Raw genomic sequence first — 23,338 nt, 5'->3', positions numbered from 1 at the left:
CCTGATGAGAAGGACAATGAAACCATGACTGTTGTAGATGACAAGCATACTGATCATACAAACACAGAATGGTTTGGGTTGGGAGGGACCTTAAAGATCATCCAACCTGATACCATGGAAGTGCAGTAGTTCATTGCCTGCACCATCTAATCTGCTTTCTCTTGGTATTTTTCTTTCTCACCATTTAGGAAGGAAACCAGGATGGATTACAGCTCATTCAGTGGAGTTCCCCGTTTCTTGACCCGGCCTAAGGCATTTATAGTGTCTGTGGGGAAGGATGCCACCTTGAGCTGCCAGATCATTGGAAACCCCATCCCAGCTGTGAGCTGGGAAAAGGATAAACTTCCAGTCCAGTCTGGGGGAAGGTTTAAAACCACAGAAGATGGAGATCTGTATCAGCTAACCATCTATGATCTGAGCCTGGAGGACAGTGGCCAATACATCTGCCGGGCCAAGAACACCATCGGTGAAGCTTTTGCAGCTGTCAGCATCAAAGTTGGAGAAGAGACCACAGTAACGGAGTCAGCCCCATACTTCATCCAGAAACCTTCCTCCATCAAAGTAACGCTGGGAGAAGACGCCATGTTCAAATGTAAAATCCAGGGCAGCCCTCCCCTCTACGTGAACTGGGAGAAGGATGGGAAACACGTGCGGAACCGGGCTGATGCTGAGCGCTTCCAGATTGAGTCTGCTGGGGAGTCAAACGCTCTCACTATCCAGTGTGCCCGGCTGGGGGACAGCGGCACCTATACCTGTCGGGCAGAGAATCCCATCGGCTCTGCCAGCGCTTCAGCCGCGCTGGTAGTGGAAAAGCAGGGTTCTTCCAACCCGGGCAGCAGCAGTCGCTTTGATACCAGCTGCGGCAAGACAACATCCTTGTTGTCTCACTTGCAAAAGAGGCGGGAGGAGATCAGGAAGATGGACATCTCCCATGGGACTCTTGATTCAGTGTCTGCCCAGTCTCACTCCATGGCAGAAGGGTTGTCTAACATTGGCTACAGCCTCTCCCGGGATTATGAGAGGGCAGCTGGACTCACCACCAAAGGGGCCCGAAATGCAACTTTTGGGTTGCTGACACGCGTGTGCAGCGTGACGGAGGGCAAGCACGCCAAGCTGAGCTGCTACGTGACGGGTGAACCCAAGCCAGAGATTGTGTGGAAGAAGGACAATGAGGTCATTTTGGAAGGGCGGCGGCATGTCATCTATGAGGATGATCAGGAGAGCTTTGTGTTGAAGATCCTGTTCTGCAAGCAGGTAGACAATGGGCTGTACACCTGCACAGCCTCCAACCTGGCAGGCCAGACATACAGCTCTGTGCTTGTCACCGTCAAAGGTAAGTGCTTATGTTTATCACTGGGGTGGACAAGCCTGCAAGGGGACAGCCCTTGGGGTGGAAGCATGAACAAAACTTCTGCCACCAAACTGCTGCAAAGGAGAGTGGGTTAGACATGAATAAAATCCTCTAGCTGTAGACGGGGTTAAGCACTGGAATAGATGATCCAGGGAGAGAGTCACATCACTAGGGAAGCTTAGGAAGGGCACTAAGTGGGCACCAGTCATAGAATCATAGCATCACAGACTGGTTTGGGTTGGAAGAGGCCTTAAAGATCATCCAGTTCCAACCCCCTACCACGGTCAGAGAAACCTTCCACTAGACCAGGTTGCTCCAAGCCCCATCCAACCTGGCCTTGAGCACTGCCAGGGATGGGGCAGCCACAGCTTCTCTGGGCGACCTGTGCCAGGGCCTCACCACCCTCACAGTCAGGGATGGATGTTGTAGAACTGGCTGGTTGTGGGGCAGTTAGGATGAACCAGATTCCTAGAGCTCCCATCCATCCTGTTTTTATAGTAATCTAAGAGGCCTGTTACCATCCTCTGGATCAATGACTGCTAAAGCCCCATCTTACCCTCCAGACTTTAATCACATCTGGGTTTATGTTCACCACAGGACTTAGTTAAACTGTCACACGTATGCCGTTTAAGCAGTAGTAGAGGAAACTCCTCCCTGCAAGTTGAGTGTGTCATGCTGCCTTGGATCCCTTGGGGGACCTATTCCTATTTCAACTCTAGTTACAGTCCATCTCAGTTTTCCTGTACAGTGACCCACCAGCAGCCTTGTTCTTGCCAGGTTCTTCTGAGTTTTCTCAGTTTGTGTTGCTGGATAGCCTGTACTCCTCATATGCTTCCAGAACTCTACCAGGTCCAGGATGCCTCTGTTTGCTGTGGTCAGTGGTGAAGAACTTGCCTTCTGAGGGTCCCTCAGTGCTGGTGGAGGTCAGACAAAGTTCTTCAGAATAGTGACAAAAAATGTGACACACACATTTTCACAAAGCTCTAAATTTTCAAGCTGCTCTCCCATTTGGCAAGGTTACAGTTTGCAACCCAGGCAGTGCCTGTAAATTAACTCTCAGATGCAAAAGGCTTTGCCACTTGAGTGGAAAACAGTTGGTTTTGACTGGCAGCAAAATAAGTTAGAAATCCAGCTGAGTAGAAATGGTCGGAGTTTCATACCTGTTGTTAAGAGTCTCAGTTTTTATGTGTTTTTAATAGTTTCCCTTTTCTGGACCTCTCTTTCACACTCACCATCTTTCCCGTCAGTGACTCAGTGCCCATGTCCATCAGTGACACCTGATCTGTGGAACTCACTGGCACTCAGCACACTCATTGCTATCCCTTGGAGGTGCTGAGTGGTGTTGGGAAGGGCATTTGTCCTCTTCCATAAAGCTGTGATTACCTCATGAGTTGGGACTCGGAGCTGAAGACCGAGCCTGGCCCTTTGGTAGGTGTTCACTTTGAGGATGGCTCAGGCTCTGTTACTTGCCCAGCACCTGTTTTGCAGCGACAAGCCCCCTTCCCTCTGCCCATGCTTATCTGATTATTCTCTGTGGGTTCAATCTGTTCCAAAGGAGATGGGGAAAGCATGCGAGGCAGCAAGTCTGGGAGTGAGCACCATGGGAAAAGGTTATCGATCAATGTCCATTGTCAGGATATGCCTGTGAGTCAGAGGTCTTGAATGGAAATGTTTATGGTTTGTTTCTTTGTTACACTGTACCATGTTTGGCTTTCTGACCAAGGCTGCCATGGAAAATCTGTGTGTGTTGGTTATACTTAGGCCCTGCATAATGACTCTCCTTTGTGTCACCAGAATTCCTTCTCAGCCCTCCAAAGACAGCTCAGAACGATGTAGTAGTGAAGTGAGCTTTTAATTCTGTTGTTTATGCCACTGGTGATGCCATTAGCTCATCTGGCATAGGACTTAGGGAGATAGGTCATCTTGAAACACAACCTCCCTTTGCTCAGTCGTGCAGAAAAGGCTAAATTCTCTAAGCAGCCACCCTTGGTGAGCACCATGCTGCTGTGCTAGTCTTTCTGCAGATAACAGCATATTTATAGAGCCTGTGGTGCTGCATCCTTAGCGTGTGTCTGTACACACATGTACCAGGAAAGTCAAGCACCACGGGGTTAAATATGCTCTGGCATTTTGCTTCACAGAATTTCAACACAAGAATGCAAGTGAGACTATTTATGGGTCTTTTAAAGCTAATAATAATAAAAGACTACCTAGCCCAGCATCCTGTCTGTAAGTTGGCTCTTAGAAGTGTCTCAAGGCATAGGACTGGACACAGGTCAAACCTCCTCTAGAAAGTTTCCTATTTTTTGTTAATCTATATCCTAGACCTAAAGCCCCAACACATTTGCTGATCCCATGCCTTAAAGAACATTGAGCTGAAACAAAAGTGATATTTGAGCTGTTCTTAAATGAGACGTAGTGAATCAGACATAAATCTCAAAGGAAAGGCTTCAGGGCTGAGAGTCACTTGCACAGTTAAGGAACCCCCAAAGTTGATTACTCTGATTCAGAGAAGTGTCTAGAGCAGGCATAAAATCACAAGCCACACACTGAAAAATTCCCAGATAGCTGATGAACAAGATGTAGAATAGATGTAGAACAAGTTAGTAAATGGTTCACAAGGGTAAACCTCTTTGACGAAGAGCAGAGAGGGTGGGAGGAACATGAATAACCAACTTGAATATCCTGAAGGCTTTGGAGATGTCCCTAAGCCATGCATAAATTTAGCGAGAACAGCATACAGGTCTCCATCCTTGGGCCTGGGCCAAGCAATGTTCATCTGAGTCTCTCAATACAGTAATCAGATACTGTATGAAAAGGTTAAAGGTTGCAAGCCAAATAGGATAGAGACTGGAAAAGCAGACTCCATGAGCTGCTCTTGCTCTATGCTCCCTCTGACCTGAAGTGATTTTGGATGACCACTCTCATGACAGTCACATTTGAGATCTGAAAGAGAATTGCAACTTGAGAAGTTCGGAGGTAGAAAGAAAACTTGGAAAGCACAATAACTAGGAAGACCAAAGTAACGAGGGTTTTCCGTATTCTTATTCTCATTGGATCATTTTTGTTAGGCAGACGGAAAACTTGCCTTTGGAATAATAAAAGGAGAGCCTGTGAGGAGGCCAGGAATAAGCAAGAGGAAATGCAGGCAAGTGAGAAGACCAGGTCAAGCAGACAGATACGCCTCGAGAAGGTTAAGAAAACATTGGCTTGTTTGCAGGCTGCACCTATTCTTAGCAAAATATGTGTTAGCAGGACCTGCTTTTAAAAAATAACATCATCTCATTGCTAGTTTGCTTGGTATGGACCAAGCAAAAAGCCTGTGACTCTTTGGAGAAATATGTTCTCAAGACAAGCAGCCAAATTCATATCTGATCTAAGCTCTTCCAGTTTCCTGCTAACTCCATGAGCTGCTTGTGCTCTCTGCTCCCTCAGGGTTTTGCTTTGCTATTTCTATCTCACATTTTTCCCAGTAGGCAGGTGTTTGTAGCTCTTATTTCTCCTTCTTTAGAAGTGTTACTACCTTCATTATATGCCTTAATGAGAATTTCTCCTTTGACTAAAACCAGATTAATAGAAAAACCTATCTGCAGCAGCTCTTCAGGATGTGCCTGTAGTAGTTAGAGCCCAGAATATTTCTGACTTGTGCTGGGTGATGCACAAATAGGTAAGAGAGGATGCCTACATCAGAGAATTTGCAATGTAAGTGTCAAAACCTGACAGACTGCAGGACAATGTGGGGTGAAAGAGAGTAACAGAGGTCTCTGCTCTACTCACTGTGCTGGTGAGTGGTAGAGTATTTGGTTGTTTTCACATTTAGCTAGTTAAATGGAAAATACACTGGAAGGCTGGTGTAAAGTTTAGTGCTTCCTTCCTCAGAATAAGTCTTCTGCATGTAAATATTATCTGATTATTAGGTTGTGTTGATTAGTTCATTAACAAGGATGATGAGCCACCTGCCTTTCACAGAGCTTTCCTTAAGATCTGGGTTGCCTGTTGATCAGCTGGAGACACTGTTCCCTCCTGGCTGCCTCTCTAAGCATCTGTCTGACCTGGGCAGGGGGCTGGTTATGGGTCAGATGAATTGTTTAGGATCTGGTCATTCTGTAGTCCCCTTACCAAAATTAACCCCCCTGTCTGACCAGGTACATGCTAGACCATGTAAAGAGCATGAAGATATATTCAGGAAGAGGAGGCTTGTGGGTTTTGGAGCCTCTCTCATGTTTCCAATGCAGAAAAAACAGTGGATTGGGTGAATCCCAGACTTTGATTCAGTTTATCAGCTGCTGTCTCTCTGGAGCCCCATTCAGACTGAGATAAGATATGTGTGCACATGTCAGAAGGACGAAGGCAAAGTTGTTTTCAGAGGATATCTCTGACCCCAAGCTGTGAAAGATAGCCTTACACCTACCTTCTGTGGCTGGAAAGGCAGTGCTGTTATTGCAACACAGACTAAAGAGTTAACCAACAATTCTGTCTGTTTGTACATTTAGGAGTTTTTTATAGGGTAGTTGTTCTTTTTTTCTTTTTTTTTCTTTTTTTTTTTTTTTCTCTTAGATACTGCTTAGTGGCTGTAAAGGGAGAGGGGTTAATGATATCGCCAGTTGCTCCAAGTATGAGAATACACTTCTGTGCTTCTCAGGTGCATCTCGTGTTACTTTTTGGCCCCTGGGCATGTCCGTGTGTTCTCAGTGTCAGCTCCAGACTCCTTCCTATCTCACACAACAACATTGCATAGAGCTCTCAAAGACTGATACTCCTCTGATCAACGCTTTCTTGATCTCATCCTCTTGCTGTTCCAATGACATGAGAATTACAACTGCTTAATTCCCCCTGACTACATTGGGTGCTTCCAGAAGTGATTTATGTGAGTCTGAGTTGCCTGTTTGTTAAAGATAAAAGGATAATATGTGGAGTGTGGGCAGGATAGGTGTGTGTAACTGTAGTTGAAGGCTTTTCAAGGTGACTTTGACTTGACTTGACTTGAGGTGCATTAAGGCAAAACAGTTTTTAATAAAATAACCAAGTTGTATTTTTGTTACAAGGGCAGGTAGGGACAGGACAAGGGGGAATGGCTTTAAACTGACAGAGGGTGTACTTAAATATTAAGAAGAAGTTCTTCTGTTTGACTGACATTGGGTGTTAGTGACTGCTACTCACTACATGACTACAACTATACCAGCCTGGGATCATGTATGTGGTCAGGGAGAGGGAGAATGGAGTCACAAAAGAGGGTGGGAGCTCTTGCAGTAGTTATTAGAAGATGAAGGTACATGTCAAGATGTGATCTCTCATGAAGCATGGGCGGGGATGCATCAACACTGACTCATCCAAGTCAGTGACATGACTGTGGCACCAGTCCTGTGGCTGTGACCACCGGCTGTCCTCTTCAGTCCAATCCCTTTTCTCCAGTTTGGTGCTCAGCATGATTTCACAGTGCAGCTGTTGCTGGAATTAAACATTGTTCTGTTTGTAAAATGTCTTCCCTGACTGCCATGCAGCTGTTTCGCATGTTTGATCTACACTCTGGTTTCTGCATATGCTGGAGCAGTGCAGCTTCACTGCTGGAAAGCAAGGGCAGTAGGGAGACGTGGGCTTTTTGTCTAGCTCTTTCGTTGTCATTGACAAAAGCTGGTACAGAGCCTTTGCTGCTGGTGGGGAGAACAGAAATCTGCTTGATTAGTTACTCATGTGCTTTCCCCCACATCTGTCCTGTACACAGCCACCTCTCATCTTTCTGTGCCTTTCAGATCATGCTGTTGAGCTCACTTCTGCTGCAAGACCCCTAAAAACATTGATTCTTGCACCAGCTGACCAGTTCAGATGCTCATACCCTCACCTAGAATTGCTGACCTGGGCCCTTTTCCTATGACTGTCTTGTTTGCTGTTTACCCACCTGTAGCATGATTATTTTAAAGATTTATATTCTGACCTGAATTGGCTGTTGTTATGTATAAAGTCAGGCTGGGTGGGCCGTGCCCTTCATCTTACTGGCATCGCTAAATGAGGAGGTGCAGTGCAGAGATGTTCATGCTAGAGGACAGGCAGGCCGCAAGAGCAGACCTTACTAACCTGATACTCCACCAAGTTGTTCACTCTGCTTCGGACTGGAGCAAATGCCTCTGTGTGATGTTGTGGGGCAGGTACTGAAGTTCAGACTGATACTATGTTGATTTAGATAAATTCTTAAAATACTTCTGCTGGGATCTAAGTTTTTTTTTTACATGAGAACAGTACACCTGCTGTAGTAGGGTTTGATTATAGGTTTGGATGGTGGTTTAGGACTAATCAATATCATAAATAAGGAGTGTTATTGTTTATTTTTTTTCTCTTCTGACTTATGTATTAGCACAGCACTTACCACAGACCATCAAACCCTCTTGTTTCTCCTTTGTGTTTTTACCCTTTTAAGAACCCTCAATACCCTTCAAGGAAAAACTGAAGGATCTTGAAGTGAGGGAGAAGGAATCTGCCACCTTCCAGTGTGAAGTACCTGTTCCTAGTACAGAGACGTCTTGGTTCAAGGAGGAAACCAAACTCCGTCAGAGTAAGAAATACAACATTGAAGAAGAGGGCACGTATCGCCGTCTCACTGTCCAGGACATCACCGCAGACGATGATGCTGTCTACATCTGTGAGATGAAAGAAGGGAGCAGGACCATTGCGGAGTTGTCTGTCCAAGGTAAGAAAGGCTCTTGCCTACCAAGTGTTGAGATTCACACATGAGACTCCAGACTTGACTTTATGAATTGCATTCACCTCATGCACGTGTGCAGTGAAAGACAGCAGACTCCTTTGTGGTGCAAGAGGAGAGCCCATGTGTCAGTGGGTCCCTGGGTCTCCTGCCGGGGGTTTCTGTGACACAGGGTCAGAGAGCGGGGACAGCTGGTGTTGCTGCAGAAGATACGTCACCTGGTGGGGACCTATGCTTAAAGGGGCTTTCTATAAGTCCTATAAGCTGTAGCCTCACACTGTAGGCTCCTTAACATGATCCCGAGCATCAGATGTGTTCCCTGGCACTCTCGCACACATCTTACCTGGTGGCTGGCGAACACAATAGTGAATCTTGTCCAAGAGCGGTGCTGACCACACTGGGAAGCTGGCTTACAAGCTGTGGTTGATGGTCTGATGTGTCATGCAGGCTGCTTCCAGCGATGGGGCAGGCACAGCTTCTCTGGGCAACCTGTGCCAGGTCCTCACCACCCTCACAGTGAGGATTTTTTTCGTAAAATCTAAATCTCCCCTTTGTCAGTTTAAAGTCATTCCACCTTGTCCTATCCTTACCTGCCCTTGTAAAAAGTTCCTGTTCAGATTTCTTGTAGTTCCCCTTTGTCCCCTGTTGCATGAATTGGAGACCTATCATAGCTACAGGATTGCACTTGTCCTGCCTCATTTGAAGCCCAACTTTACTCCCAGGGAAAGCAGAAGTTGTTCTTCACTGCTTATATTGGTTCCATACAGCTGGGTGACATGCATCCCTGATCAAATTCCTTTTTATTATCATTTGTATACTTTGTATCATTAGCAAGCTGTAGAGAGTGCACATGGGTGGAGGCAGAAGGGAAAATGTAGTCTGGAGATGTGGGAGAGTTCAGGTAGATGTCTTCCTGTTGCGCCTTCTGTTAAGTCGAGTCCAGCCGAACACTGTCAGTGTGTTTGGCCCCACTAGGACAGCTGGTATTTTTGTGCTATGGTGGCATGTTCCACTAAAAAAGAGAGTGACTGAGCCAGGCGGAGCGCTCAGGAGGGAAAGGAGGCAGAGCCTTCCGAGGGGAGCCCTGTGCCTGCCCGGGGGGCAAGGTTAGAGAGAACAGGGTGGGGTTGGGAGAAAGCGAGAGCTTGGCAGGATGCAAGGGGCTGAGGGGATGAGGACACTGCTGAGGGCAGCAAGGAGCAGATGTGTGAGCAGAGAATCGGGGTCTTGGATCGTACTGAGGAAATGCATGTCTGATCCATTGCTTCATGAAGGACTTCAATATTGCTTCTCATTAGATATCTCTAGGTGCTTTTGGGTGAGGGCTCCTTTGCCTCACAAGGACTATTCCAGGGCTGGAGCTAGTCGCCACCTATCAGTAGGTGTGGTATCCTGATGAAGTCCAAGCTTTCTTGTGAATAGCCACAAGGAATAACTTCGAGGTTATTCCAGTAAGTGATAATCATCACAGTCACTTGGAAAGGACACCAATAAGTGAAGTTCATTCCATGTCAATTTCTGGGTTGACTCTAAGAGGACGTCTGAGGGTTTAGTGTATTTTCTATAAATTCAGGTGATTGGTGTGTTTGCCATCTTGGTTTTCTAACTTACTGGTAGAGCTAATGCAGGCAAAATCCCAAAGACAGGTGAGAGACCTGTCAAGTTTAAGACTGACCTACTTCAGCAACGTTTTAATTTGAATTCCCAGCATATGTGGGTAATGAAAGCTGTATCCCTGTCAAATCTGTTCTTGGCAAGGCTACATACCTTATGTTTACCCAGCAGCAAACTCTGCATGGTAGGCTAGACACATGAGTGACTGTAGTCAAACAAGATTGCTTTTCTCTCTTTGAAGGCCAAAATGAGTCTTGGGGATTATCTGTTCTGTGTAACTCAGAGCCTAGGAATTCATTTAGGGGTGTCTGCATAGTGTCTACAATGTTTTGATAAGGTGAGAGCTGTTTGACCACTCCTCTTGCAGCCTGGCTTGTTCAGTGTTGCCAGACACTTCACTATCTACTGTTTGCTGATCATAATTACTTTCTTATTTAAAGGGAACATCATTAAGAAACTTCCACGAAAGACTGCAGTCTTCATAAATGATACAGCCATCTTCTGTGTGGAGCTGGACAATGACTGCCAGAACATCCGATGGCTGAAAAATAAAGAAGAAGTGAAATCTAGTGATCGAATATCCATCACACGCTCTGGCAAGCAACATACCATGATCATCCGAGAGTGTAAGATGGAAGATGCTGGTGAAATTGCCTTCCTGGCTGATGAAAGCAGGACTTCTACCCAGTTCACTGTGACCAGTAAGCTTCACTGTTATTTGGCCTTGGTGCTGTGCCTTCCCCAGCAGGCAGGTATTCCTGTGGTAGTACTGTTGTTTCAGGTAGTGCCATGGTAAGTTTGTTATCCAAAGACAGCAGGAGGTTTGATGTCTGCCACAAAAAGCCAACAGCCTGATTATGGGTATTATGAGATATTATGGAGAGATAAAACAGAGCGAAGAGTCCTGGGGAAAGAGCATGGCACAAACATGTATCTTCTCTGCACCAGTCTTATTTCATGCTGGAATGAATGTTAAATGGTAACTGAGTAAAGCATGGGATAAGAGATGTGTCTTCTCCCCAACAGGAGGTGCTTAAGAAAACCAATGTGTAAGTTGCACACATTGCAGTTGCTTTACTTCATTGTACACAGAGCGCTGTGAGTGCTCCATCTACATGCTGTCATTTTCCAGAATCATTGGTTTCTTTGAGGGACATTTATCAATTCTTGCTATTAGGATAATATCTCTTCTAGCAAATAGAGGCCGCTTATCTCTCCCTCTCTCTTCACAGAGGATTTGGAGGGGAGACTCAGTCAGCATTCAATTCCTTCCCCAGGTCTTGAGTCAACAGAGACATGAGGGTAGCTTGTAGGTGTACTGGATCTTACGGGGAGGTAGATAGGTGCCCTGAACATTTTTGTCAGAATATGGAGTTTATTACCATTCTAGCAAGGAGAAACATTTGTGAAGGAACGTCTACACACATGCAGATTAACCATTTTGGGGCAGTCAAATGTCCACCAAACTTGAAACATCAAAAGGTCTTACTTTGATTTTAGCTTCTTAAGCTGATTTCATTAAAGTAAAATATATATACATATAGGTATAAAACATATAAACCAAACCAAAATTGCAAGAAAAAGGGGAAATGCTTCCTCCTGAAAACATAGTTTCCTTCTTTTTGTGGAGACCAGCAAAGCCATGTCCTCTTTCATCCTCTCTTTGACATGACAAAGTTGGGAGGACCCTGTGAATCGATGGTAACAATGCTGAAAGAAGGAATCCTTGTCCTGTTTAGCTTTATTTGGGGAGACTGATATAACATACAGGCTGGAGAATTCCTCCAGCTGGTACACCTGATCTGAGCAGGGGTTTTAATTGACAAAGCAATAGCACCAGGTGCAATTTAGTTGAAATCAGATGTGAAATGAAGTTTTTATTATTTTGCCTAGTTTTATTAACTTTGTTTTGGTGGTGCTGCGTTTCCCAGGCAAAAGCTACGTCATTTGAGATGGAGAACTACACGTGGTTTCTGGCTTTGCTCAAGTTCTGGTTTGCATGTGAACAAATCGTCTGCTCTAGTCACTATTTGGAAAGAATAATACTTATTTTCTCCTGCTACCACCTCCAAACTGCAGTTAGTCAGTGGTAAAAAGAAATCTTTAATTAAAGGTTTATATCTGCTGTGTTACCTAAAATTGGATGAGGCATTCTGACCCTATTGAGCTAAAAAGAGGAAAAAAGTGAGGTTACGTGTCGCATTTAGCATTGTGGCAGTTTCTAAGGTGTTTGGAAAGCTGTAACGTGCAGCCAAGCAGCTATTCATTAGGAATAACAAAGTTCAGTCTGATTTTAGACTCTGCTATGAAGAAAGTATTGATTCATGGAGTAGAAAGAGGTAAGAAACTGCCTTCCCACAAACAGGTTTCTCTCAAAAAAAAATTACCTTTCTGATGGTAAGGTCAAGATATCTGATCCCAGGGTCTATTCCAGTTTAATGTGACACTAATAGGACCTTTGGCATCTAGCTCTGACCAGCAGTAACTGACAGCCTGGTATCTATGCACCCCAAAGCACTTAGGTGACTATTTATGTAATGAAGTAAAAGTGTATCACGTTGAGATTTCCTATTTTTACATTTCACGCATACCTGATTAGCTGAACCCTGTGTACTATATTCACATCTTTTTTCCATTAGCTGGGTAAGATTGGTGGTAGCTGTTCTAATAGAATTTATCAGGCAATAAATGTTTATATATTATTTGTTCAGTTGCGTTCTTACTACGCCTGCTTTAAAGATGGGTAAACTGAGGCAGAGAGAAGACCAGTTGCCTCAGAGTTTGGTTTTTACTCTAGGCTCATGTACAGGCTCCCTCTATAGTCCTGAATGTACAGTTTGTTTCACCCATCTTGTGCACCTTCTTTAAGCTGCGATGAATTGCTGCTGAGCATGCTGTTCCTCGTTGGATTACAGTTGACGTCTGGTTGAATGCCTTAAATTGGACACCTTTCAGACAGGCATAATTAAATGAAATGAATCCTTTACCACGTCAGTAGATGTGTAACTAGAGCATATCGGATAATTCCTAGCCTCTTGACTGCATCAGTGGCAGCACACAGTGAATAACACTGATGGGACTTGAGTCTTCTCTAAAGGGTTCAAGAGGCACGAGAGAGTGAACATATATCTTCATTTGGCACATACCTGCAAGGATACATTTGTGACCTCAGGTACCATAAAACAGCTACATCTCCTCAACTGTAGGGTATTGCAGCAGAGACACAACTCTATGTAATTTCTTTTTGAAGTTAATTCCTCAACTCCCAAAGCTGGCTCTGCATAAATTACTAAAACAGAGATCCCTAGTGACAGCTATCACTCTTGGGAGGCAAAATTATAACACACCTTCTGAGTGGGGATAACATAAAATTCAGAAGCAGGACAGAGGACAGATACCCAGATGGAAGTAGATGCTGAGAACAGCTAAGCCCATGTAACAAGCAACTGAGGTCTCCATAACTTTAAAACCCATGCACTGCTTATTCATGTCTATCTTTCATGTCTGAACTGTCCCAGTTGTATGATGTTTAGCTTCCCTGTGTTGAAACCTGTTGAGGATCTGGGCTGAAATGTTTTAGCATACAGTTGGAGCAGGTATTCAAGAAGAAATAGAGGACACAGTCTCCTGGTGCAGGCTGCTTTCATGGAATGCATTCCCCTTGCTGCACAGGATGCCACAGCTGTGTGCAAAGCATGGCAAAATATTGCCATGCTCTCCCTGGATGCAATGGTGCCTTGTCTTGCATTGGCTCTCACAGGCACATCTACATTCCTGACTTTGGGGATGTGTAAGGTTGAAATTCTGACAGAAGATAAATAGCAACGGACTTACAATATTAGTGCAACTATCCCTGTGCAGTGATGTCTAGTAAGCAGGGGAAAATTGTGTCACCTTGCCAGAGTAATCCCACTGAGGTATTTGAATTCTGTTTCTTTTAGTCTGGATTCACACCAGGGAAGTGGACTAGGAACTTGGTGCACAGAATTTTGAACAAATTCTGGGTGTTTTTACCCATTCTCTGAATGAAAATAACCAGCTGAGTATTAGCCTGCTTTGCTCAGGAGGTGTATAGGAAGCAGTGTGGGCCTGTATCTAGCACTGAAAATTTTAGCCTATGAATTGTTCACTGTAGACACTTTGTGCAGATAATTGTAATATTGTGTAGAAATCATGTATGTTTAGGTGTGGAGGTAGACCTAATGTACATCTTTGTGTAAAATGTAGCCCAAATGCCTCTTCTATCCATTCTGTTGCTTTTCCATCTCACATCAATTTTTTATGGAGGTTTGTTAAGCAAGAATAGCTTTTAGTCCAGTGTAAGCTTTTTTTGGTGAGGCACAGCAGCTTTTCTACTCTGACATAAACTTGTTGCTCTGTGTTTTTTTGTTTTTTCCTTGTGCAGCTCCCAAAAAACCTCCCACCCAACCCCCAGCTGACCCTGTGGTGAAAAATAAAACAGAAACCTCAGTGACGCTAGCATGGTCCCCTCCGAAGATGGAGCGACCCATTCCAGTCGACGGCTACATCGTGGAATGCAAGAAACTAAGTGGCTTAACCTGGGTGATGTGCCATGAGTCTCATGTCACTGTCTCAGAGTATACTGTGAGCAACCTGTTGGAAGAGGCTGACTATCAGTTCAGAGTGTCTGCAGTCAATGCCTATGGACAGGGCCCCTGCCTGGAGTTCCCAGGGACCATGCACCTTGGTGAGTATAAACCCATCATAGAATCCTAGAGTGGGTTAGATTGGAAGAGACCTTAAAAAGATCATCCAGTTGCAATCCCCCTGCCATGGGCAGGGACACCTTCCACTAGACCAGGTTGCTCCAAGCCCTGTCCAACCTGGCCTTGAACACTGGCAGGGATGGGGCAGCCACAGCTTCTCTGGGCAACCTGTGCCAGGGCCTCACCACCCTCACAGGGAAGAACTTCTTCCTCAGATCTCATCTGAATGTCCCCTCTGTCAGTTTAAAGCGATTCCCCCTTGTCCTGTCCCTTCCTGCCCATGTCAAAAGTCCCTCTCCAGCTTTCCTGTTGCCCCTTCAGGCGCTGGAAGCTGTATGAAGGTCTTCTCAGAGCTGCCTTTTCTCCATAGAATTACTGTGTAGAAGAACACTGCTTCTTTCTTTGGTTCATTGAATTAGACAGTGTCTGCACAGGCTTTGCGCAGATGTTGTGTCTTGTTATTGCTATCCTTTACCCTACCTGTCTGAGCATGCCTGTGTTTTCCTAGAATATCTAGAAGTGACTAGTAGGCTTGGTGGCCTCCTTAGGATCTTTCTGAAATCTAAGAATAACACTGCTTGTATAAAGAGCACACTTGTTGGGAACCGATGTGTTTCAGGCTTGTTATGCCTTTAAATATCTTAGGGAAAAATAAGTGTTATATGCCTATTCTTTCCCTTCAGAAACTGATCTTACCTTACCAGAGGTCAGCTACCTGCAGTTGTAGAAATCAAATCCCGTTGACCAACTATGCATTGCCTTCAGTGCATAGAAATAGTTTAAGACTGCACAACTTTATTCTCATGTCTTGTTTTCACCAAGAACTTGTGTCCTTTGGTCTCAGAGATATGTGGTGTTCTTCCTAGAACCAGTCCCAGCTGTGAAAACACCCCTGACAACTGTTGAAGCTGTACCTGGAGGAGATGCCGTGTTTAATCTTGACCTTACAACAATATGTTCAGGCACTTGGTACCTTAATGGCAAAGTCTTACAGGAAAGTGAGACCTACATCATTAAGAGAACCCAAACTACTCACACCCTAATCCTAAAAAATGTTACCAAGAATGACGATGGAGCAGAAGTGAGATTTGTTGCCAATAACATTGACACCAGCACTAAGATGAGGGTGAAAGGTACGTATTTTCATCAATAGTCCTTAATTCTTCCAGTGAAAGGGCATTTCCTGTGACCTGATGATTACAAGTGGGGGCACAGGATGCCTGATTTTTACGATGCACCTGAAATTGCATCATTTGAACTAACGTGGGTCATGGTATGAACCACAATAATATTGAGTTCAGAGGGATTCGATCTAGCCAGCTGGTTGGTATTTGAACTACACTGCCTAATATCAGCTCATGAATTTCTGTAGTTCACAGCCATCAATGCATTCTGTCACCAGACCTACCACTGAGTTGCCTTTAAGCTAGTAATTTCATCTCCAGGTTTGGCTAGTCTTTGATTGTAGTAGAGTCTTTCAAAAGTAAAGCAACATTAACTACTAACTTTTTTTTTTCTTGGAGATTTTTTAGTCTACCACAGATGTGTGTGATGTACAAGTTAGTATCATGTAACTTGATTCAGCATTGAGAGTTGGGAACTTCAGCTGTCCTCTATGAAATGATGATAACATCTGTATGAACCTACATTGCATGGCAAAAGGTAGTGAATAGACATTCATTCTGGAAGGATGTGTTTGACTTTGTGTGAAAATCCCTGCAAAAGCACGTTTAGAGTATTATTATTCAGCTGAAAGGTGTGCATATTTTTTTTTCCTTAGTGACTCTGGCAATAAGAACAGATCAAATATCCTGAACCAGAAAAAATTCTCAGTGTTGATGTGAGTTTGGGGACAGAAACAGGACCTAATACTTTTTCAGAGATCTCACAGTCTCCACCAGACTTGTATCAGGGATATGTTATCTCAATATAACTTGAAATGACAAAGCCTTTTTTCCTGACAGGTGCTGCAGTGAGATTTACCAACAAGAGCAGAGATGTAGAAAAAGTCTCTGCTCGACTGCGGGAGGAAGCCAAACTTCAGGCTGAGCTTTTGGACGCAGACACTACTGTGAAGTGGATGAAGGATGGTAAAGAGCTTAAGGCCAGTGGAAAATATGAACTACAAACTGTGGGGAAGAGGCACATCCTGAAAATTCACAACACTGCAGCAGAAGATGCTGGAGTTTACGAGTGTATCTGTGAAGAGGATAAAATGCTCTATCGGCTTTCAGTGGAAGGTATGTGACTGTCTGGGCTGCTTTGCCTTTATTGGCCTATTCCTGCCCTAAGCTGATAGTCATCAAGGGACAGAAGTGGAATGCTCAAGAGGAAGCGCAGGGAGTTGTGGTAACTCCCTTGGACATCTAGCTTTGACAGTGTCTGTGGTCCCAGAGTAGAACTTGGGCATGAATACAGGATCTCATACTGTCTCAGTGGTAAGAGCTGTGCTTTCACACAAATTGGAGTCTTGATATTCCACATGAACTTGGTGTTATTCCATGAGATTGAGTGCTGGGTAGTGGAAAGGTGCTCTTGTGATGAAGAAATTCAGTGGAGGGGCAGGATGTACATGATGCCATGTCTGCCCTATACTTGCTATGTGATATTGGATAAGTCACTAAAGATCTAGTTCAGCTCTGATTAAAGTTCTGATGGCATTATGGGACTTTTTTTTTTTTTTGTATTTGTTTGATTTTTGTCTGTTTGGTTTTGTTTTTTGTTACTACCGTGGTGAATAAGAACAGACCTTTCCAGATTTTCATTAGATATTAGGCAGAAGTTCTTCCCTGTGAGGGTGGTGAGGCCCTGGCACAGGTTGCCCAGAGAAGCTGTGGCTGCCTCACCCCTGGCAGTGTTCAAGGCCAGGTTGGATGGAGCTTTGGGCAATCTGGTTTAGCAGAAGGTGTCCCTGCCCATGGCAGGTGGTTGGAACTGGGTGAGCTTTAAGGTCCCTTCCAGTCCAAACATAGGATTCTATGATATGTGCAAGGTGTTCAGATGGAAGGCTGTATAAATAGCAAAACATAATTTTCTTTTAAAGTTACCTGCTTGTTAGATTTGAACCAGTGCTGTTTTACAGCTGCCCTGTTGTTCATCTGTTCTTGCTTTCAAGGCAGTCCCTTCCTTCCTGGTTGCCTGCTACTTATCTGGTGGGCACTTCATTCCCAGAGCAAAACATGGAGTTTTGAACCTTTTTACCCTGAAACCACAGCATTAGATTTCCCTTTTGCAAGCCTTCCCATCTGTGCAAGCTTTTGTGAACTAGTTCATAGGAGTTTCCTCTGCCTTGAATGGGACCAGATTTTGGCTGAACAGCCCTAGTGTATCTTTACACCCTTCCTCACGGGTGTCATCTAGATATTGGCTGACGTTCACAGTATACAGCCTGACTCCAGGTCAGTCTAGCCTGTTGTCAGACATCATTTGGCATAAGTTCTGTAGCTATTTTGCTTTGAATTGGCAAGTTCACTTTGGAAAGCCATTTGATTTTTGTGTTCTTTACCATACCTTACCCCTTACCCTCTTCTCAGCACTGTTTCTATACTGAGTAAGCATGAGGTACTTCATCGTTGTGTTCTGCTGGCTTCTCACCCTCCTTGGTCTCTGTGGAAACAAAAAAGCCCCAGAGTAATTTGTGCTTTATATTTGACAAATTATTTGCTTGGTTATTCTCAAAGAACAAATCAAAAGGGCTGAAAAAGGTAATTAAAAAGTGTGACCAAATATGTACAGGAAGTTGTCTGCACTTGGCAGCTGCTCTTCATTTTGGTTTTCTTCTCATTCTCTCTGCCTCTTGCTGACAGGTCTACCAACAGATTTAATTGAATTAGTGGGTGGACTAATGTGCTTTTCACTGTAATGTGACCATAAAATGAGTAATCAATGCTATTATTTTAAAATCTACATTGACAAGCTCTAACTTAAACATCTGTTGTTTGCAGCTTGACGCTTGGAGAATCAGCTTTGATGCTTCTCATCCTTGCAAGATGAGGCTCAGAAATGCTTTTCCAGTATTTTGCATTTCAGCATTGCCACCTTTTTATCTATTCCTCCTGTAAACCAGACACAGCTAGCCAGTAAATCATCTGTTGAGCAGGTCAGCTGTGTCTGGCACATGAGCATCATGTGGCTGCTGAGAGGCCACTGTGCAAAGCCACAGCCAGAAGTGTGTCACTCGCTGGGCCTCCTGCCCAAATGAGCCCTGCTAGAAAATGCACTTGCCATTTATCACTGCAGTCCCTCCGCTGCCATGAGGCTTCACGTGCTGGGCATCCCCTGGCACATGACCTCCTGCATTAAAACAAGACATCTGAGAAGACTCTTTCAGGCTGCTGTGGTTGTAATTTTCACTATAGTTTTCTGAGGAAGTGAAAGATGCATGCATGAGCCCATGTCCCTGTTCTTCCTCCTCAAATGTTTAACCTGTAGGCTAACTTAAGGTAATGCTAATGGAGAGGTACTCTACTCAGCCCTTGTCAGTACACACCTGGAATACTGTGTTCAGTTTTGGTCGTCACTATGTGAAAAAGATGTGGACAGGCTGGAGAGGGTCCAGAGAAGAGCCACAAAGATTATTCAAGGACTGGGCAGCCATATGAGGAAAGGCCGAGAGGGCTGGGTTTATTCAGCCTATGGAAAAGAAGGCTCAGGAGCAACCTTATCACCATGTTCCTGTATTTAAAAGGTGGCTACAAAGAAGATGGAGACTCCCTTTTTACAAGGAGTCATAGGGAAAAGATGTTTTTAGCTAGAATATTGGTGGGTTTTTGAATCTTTGAAGTGATTGGTGGCTGGATTATTTCACTACATGTTAATATGGTGCCAGATTTATAGTTTGTCTTTGCTCCAGTTAATTTCCAGGAAGAAATTTCTTTTCATTTCAGCCCTAGATGATAACTGTATAGATTTTTAATTTAATTTGTCTAGCTTACATTTTAACTTTTTTTAAAGTCAATTTCTTTGCCAGGTCATTACAATACAATGACTGAATAACCTTCATTGCTTTCCCTCCAGTTTGCTTCTTTCACTTCTTTTCTCACCTTTCAGGTATTTTCTTTTAGCCTTTTTTGCTTAGGGCTTCCTTGCCACTTGACTCAGCCTTTAGTTGTCTATGTGCTCTGGTTTTTGGACATGCGATAATCAGATGTATGGTTTATAAAGGCTGCTCTGAATTAGAATTTAGTAATGGGATCCATAATTAAACATGCACATTTGGTCTTGTGAAAAATGAATACCTAATGTAGATGTGATTGTACATATTTACTAATGCCCACACAATTATTTACCAGCTCTGTGCATTTATATTCTGGTTTAGCACTTGCAAACTTCATAAACAAAGAGAAAAGCGGAGGAGTTATCAGAGCCATCACTGGAAAACAGGCTGAATTTGTTTCTGAGACCTCTGAGGCCAACGTCATGGTTAAGTGGTACAAAAATGGCAAAGAAATCACAGCCAGCAAGAAATTCACCATGGAAGATAAAGGAAAACTGCATAAGCTTGTGGCATCTGCTGTGACGAAAGAAGATGAAGGAACATACACATGCAAAATTGGAGATGACACTCTTACTTTTGATTTAAAAGTCTCAGGTAAGTCTGTGATGCAAGTATGGGATCAGAATCTATGTTAGAAACTCAGGACTTTGTTCATTATACTTGTCTTACCTTGTAAATTGCCAGATTTTGGGGACAAGATGACACAACTCTATTTCAGAGACTGACCCTTAGTGTGGTCCTTATGCAAATTCACAATATGGGCACATAATATAACAATGCTGTTATCTATTCAAGGCACCATAAGCTTTTACTATGTCATACTCAAACACCACTCTGGTTGAACAGGCCAAAAGCTGCATCTAGCCTTTATTCTTTTAGCTCAGCAGGTACATCAACTTTGAATCTCCTGGCAAAGGTGGTTCTAAAATCTTACTGTGAAAGTGCTCCTTTGATAAGTTTAACTCCTTTTTCTGAGAGTTAAGTGTCTCCAGCTGTTCCCAAAGGACACTGTGATCTCTGAGACATCTCTCTGTGGTACTGTAAGTGAAGCTATTAGTTCATGGCACATACCCATCAGCATGAAGCACGTGTTAAAGCACGTGGCTGTCAGGTCAAGCCCAGAGAGAAATGCTTGTCACTGATACATTCCAGTCCAGGATGGACCCAGAGTATCAAATGACACAAGAATTTATCTGTGAAATTCAATATCTGAGAAATTAAACTGATTCAATTTGCATAGCCTGGTGGGAACCTTACTTCTAAAAGTGGGTTTGTGTCTGGAGCCTCAGGTATTCACTCTGCGTCTCGTTTCCAGTTCTCTTTGGTTGAGAATCTAACATTGTGCAATTTCACTTTGAGTGTAACTGATAGTCTCTGACTTTACCCATTGAGAAATTGGTCTAAAAGAGCCAACCACAGGCTCTGTCTGAACTGATCCCCCAAAACAGCAATTTATGTAACCTAATCTGTACTGTCTGATGAGTGCTATCTAAGATTGATTTAAAATGCATTCTGGCCCTGCCTTTGTCTGAACATCAAGTACAAAGAAAACCTGCATGATTACCTGAGATTGGACACCTAACTCTGTGATGACCATGTGCAAGTTAGGTGAATATCACCTGTCACTTCAATGATAAAACATTACATGGCTCAGGCAAAGAAAACTGGTATCTGCTAAATCACCAGGTGCCCCCACTAACTTTCTGATGAACAAGGATTAAGTTACAACCTGTCAACAAAACCTTAGCTAAGGCAACTTCCACCTTGTTTCACATGTCATCATGAGCATTTTTGAGAGATAAGAAGCAATGCTGCACAGTCATGGGATGGTCTCAGGGTAGGGAAGCAATCTGTCTTTATGGGGATGAGTTACCGCAATAATCTTGCACAGCAGGATTCTGGGGGGACGATCCTTCTTTGGTAATCTAATTTTTTAAAGAATAGATCAGTCCTAATGCTTACCATTTTTAATGAGATGGTTGTTCTCTGATGCCACAGACGTGCCTGGCATGGGTGTAGCATAGCAATTGTCCTTGGGATACTTGGTGACTGAAAGCAGCAGTTGCTGCTAAAAGAAATGCAATACTGAGCTAAGATTGGTTATAACTGACAGCCATCAGCTTGCTCTTCAGGCAAGAGCTGCCTTGATGGAATGAAGGGTATGAAAAACCTGACATGCTCTTCAAATATTGCTCATTAGCTTAGGGGACAGGGAATGGGTTTGCTCACATTTTACATGCAAGGTGCCTGTCTCCGCTTTTAGTTACTTTTGCTTTTATCTCTACAAATATGCTTGCAAAAAACCTGAGTCAATAAAAATGCTGTGTTGTTGCTGCATACACGTCACACACTGTGTGTGTACACAGCTCATACATGTGATCATCCATCTGTGCATCAGCAGAGCTTGAGCTGAGGTATCAAAGCAGGAACCTCTTCTGCTTGAGCTATACGAGCTGTGAGCAATTGTGAATTCTCTACTGTGAAGAGAGAACTCACAACTTTTCAGCAGAAAGATGTGACACTATAGACTCATATATTAACTTAGTCCTCTTGAAGCTGGAGAAGATCATGTCAAGATTATCCTATATGTACCCTGATCCAGTCTGAGGAAGAACTAGTTCAGTGGGACTGATCTTGTGAACATGGTGCTGCAGGAATGGGCTCAGAAACATTTAAAGGCTCTTCCTCATTTCTAATGCTGCTAGGGACTTTTCTGACTCATCAGCATAGTTTATGGCCATAGCTGTTAGCACTCTGTCATAGTTATGTTGCAATAAGATCATGCACATGTATGTGCATTTACACCTCCAGAGATGAAACTTGATCACCCAAGTGGGTCTAGCAATGAAATAATGATCAGTAATTACTGTATCTTAACTTCGTGCTGGTAAGCCTGATTTCAGCCATAAACATTCTCTTTTTCTTTCCAGATGAAGCTGTTAATTTTGTTAACAAGCCCAAAACAACCCCAGAAATATCAGTCAATTCTTCTGACAACCTTGAGCTGGTGTGTGAGGTGTCTGCTGAGAGTGGAGCCGTGGTATGGAAGAAGGATCAAAGGGAGGTGAAGCAGGACCAGAGGACAGCAATCGTCTCCCAGGGGACACACCGCAAGCTCATCATCAAGAAGGTGACACAACAAGACCAAGGGAGCTATACCTGTGAAACGAAGGATGACAGAATAACATTCCAAGTCAAAGTCAGAGGTGAGAAAATGCTAGAAAAGCCAACGATAAATGAGTAGTCTTTGGGGTAGTATTTTACAATCAGAGGGTTGTCTCACAACCTCTTCGGGATGACATACTTCAGAACTGGATTTTAGGCCAACTGTCATATCAACATTTTATACACACACCTTTGCACCCATGACTAGATGTCCACAATTGTTTTGTGGTTACAAGGGTGATAACTTCCGCGCCTCTCACAATTAGCTGGTGTGTCTGCAGAAAACCCACAGGATCTTAGTGTAAGGACCTAACAGAAGTCCAGGGAAAAAGATGTTTGAAGAGCTCTGTTTAGATGGAGAATGATTGAATTCAAGTGACTCAGGTGGAAGAAAAAGAGCAATGGTTCCTGCATATGAGGATATGAGGGCTGTTGTGTTCTGATTCACTGGAAGAGATACAGGAAGAGAAAGAGAGAGAAAATGTAGGAGGATTCAGGCAAGGCGTGTTGGTGCTGGAAATCCTAAGTTCAAACCTGTGCTCCAACTGAGATTTTTAACTTCATCTCAGAATTCCTATACTCCTATTCACCTCCTATCAGCAAAATAGAGATGAAGATGCTTTCTAGTATTGATGGGTCATCATGATACTACCTGTCAGGGCAAGTATAATGGAATATAGGGAACTTGACTAAGCACTGAGAAGACAACTGCAAAAAGCTATGTGTGGCTATTGTGGCTTTCTTACAGAGTCAGAAGACGTGTTTACAAACAAGGAGAAGGTGCAGAAAGA

General features: G+C 43.7%; 1 protein-coding gene across 1 annotated transcript; it reads left to right on the top strand.

The window, feature by feature from the left end:
- Positions 1-201: 201 nt before the first annotated feature.
- LOC104402933 (obscurin-like) lies at positions 202-22,588 on the top strand (the record flags this gene model as incomplete). Its single annotated transcript, XM_010010933.1, has 8 exons — positions 202-1,333; positions 7,764-8,033; positions 10,100-10,360; positions 14,065-14,367; positions 15,253-15,519; positions 16,351-16,626; positions 19,704-19,976; positions 22,313-22,588. Coding segments are annotated over exons 1-8 (3,058 nt in total), but the record flags the coding sequence as incomplete, so codon positions are not given.
- Positions 22,589-23,338: the final 750 nt, after the last annotated feature.

This window comes from Nestor notabilis, unplaced genomic scaffold (assembly GCF_000696875.1).
Source record: "Nestor notabilis isolate BGI_N333 unplaced genomic scaffold, ASM69687v1 scaffold7960, whole genome shotgun sequence".
Taxonomy (NCBI): Eukaryota; Metazoa; Chordata; class Aves; order Psittaciformes; family Psittacidae; genus Nestor; species Nestor notabilis.
This window is presented reverse-complemented; position numbering and strand designations above follow the sequence as displayed.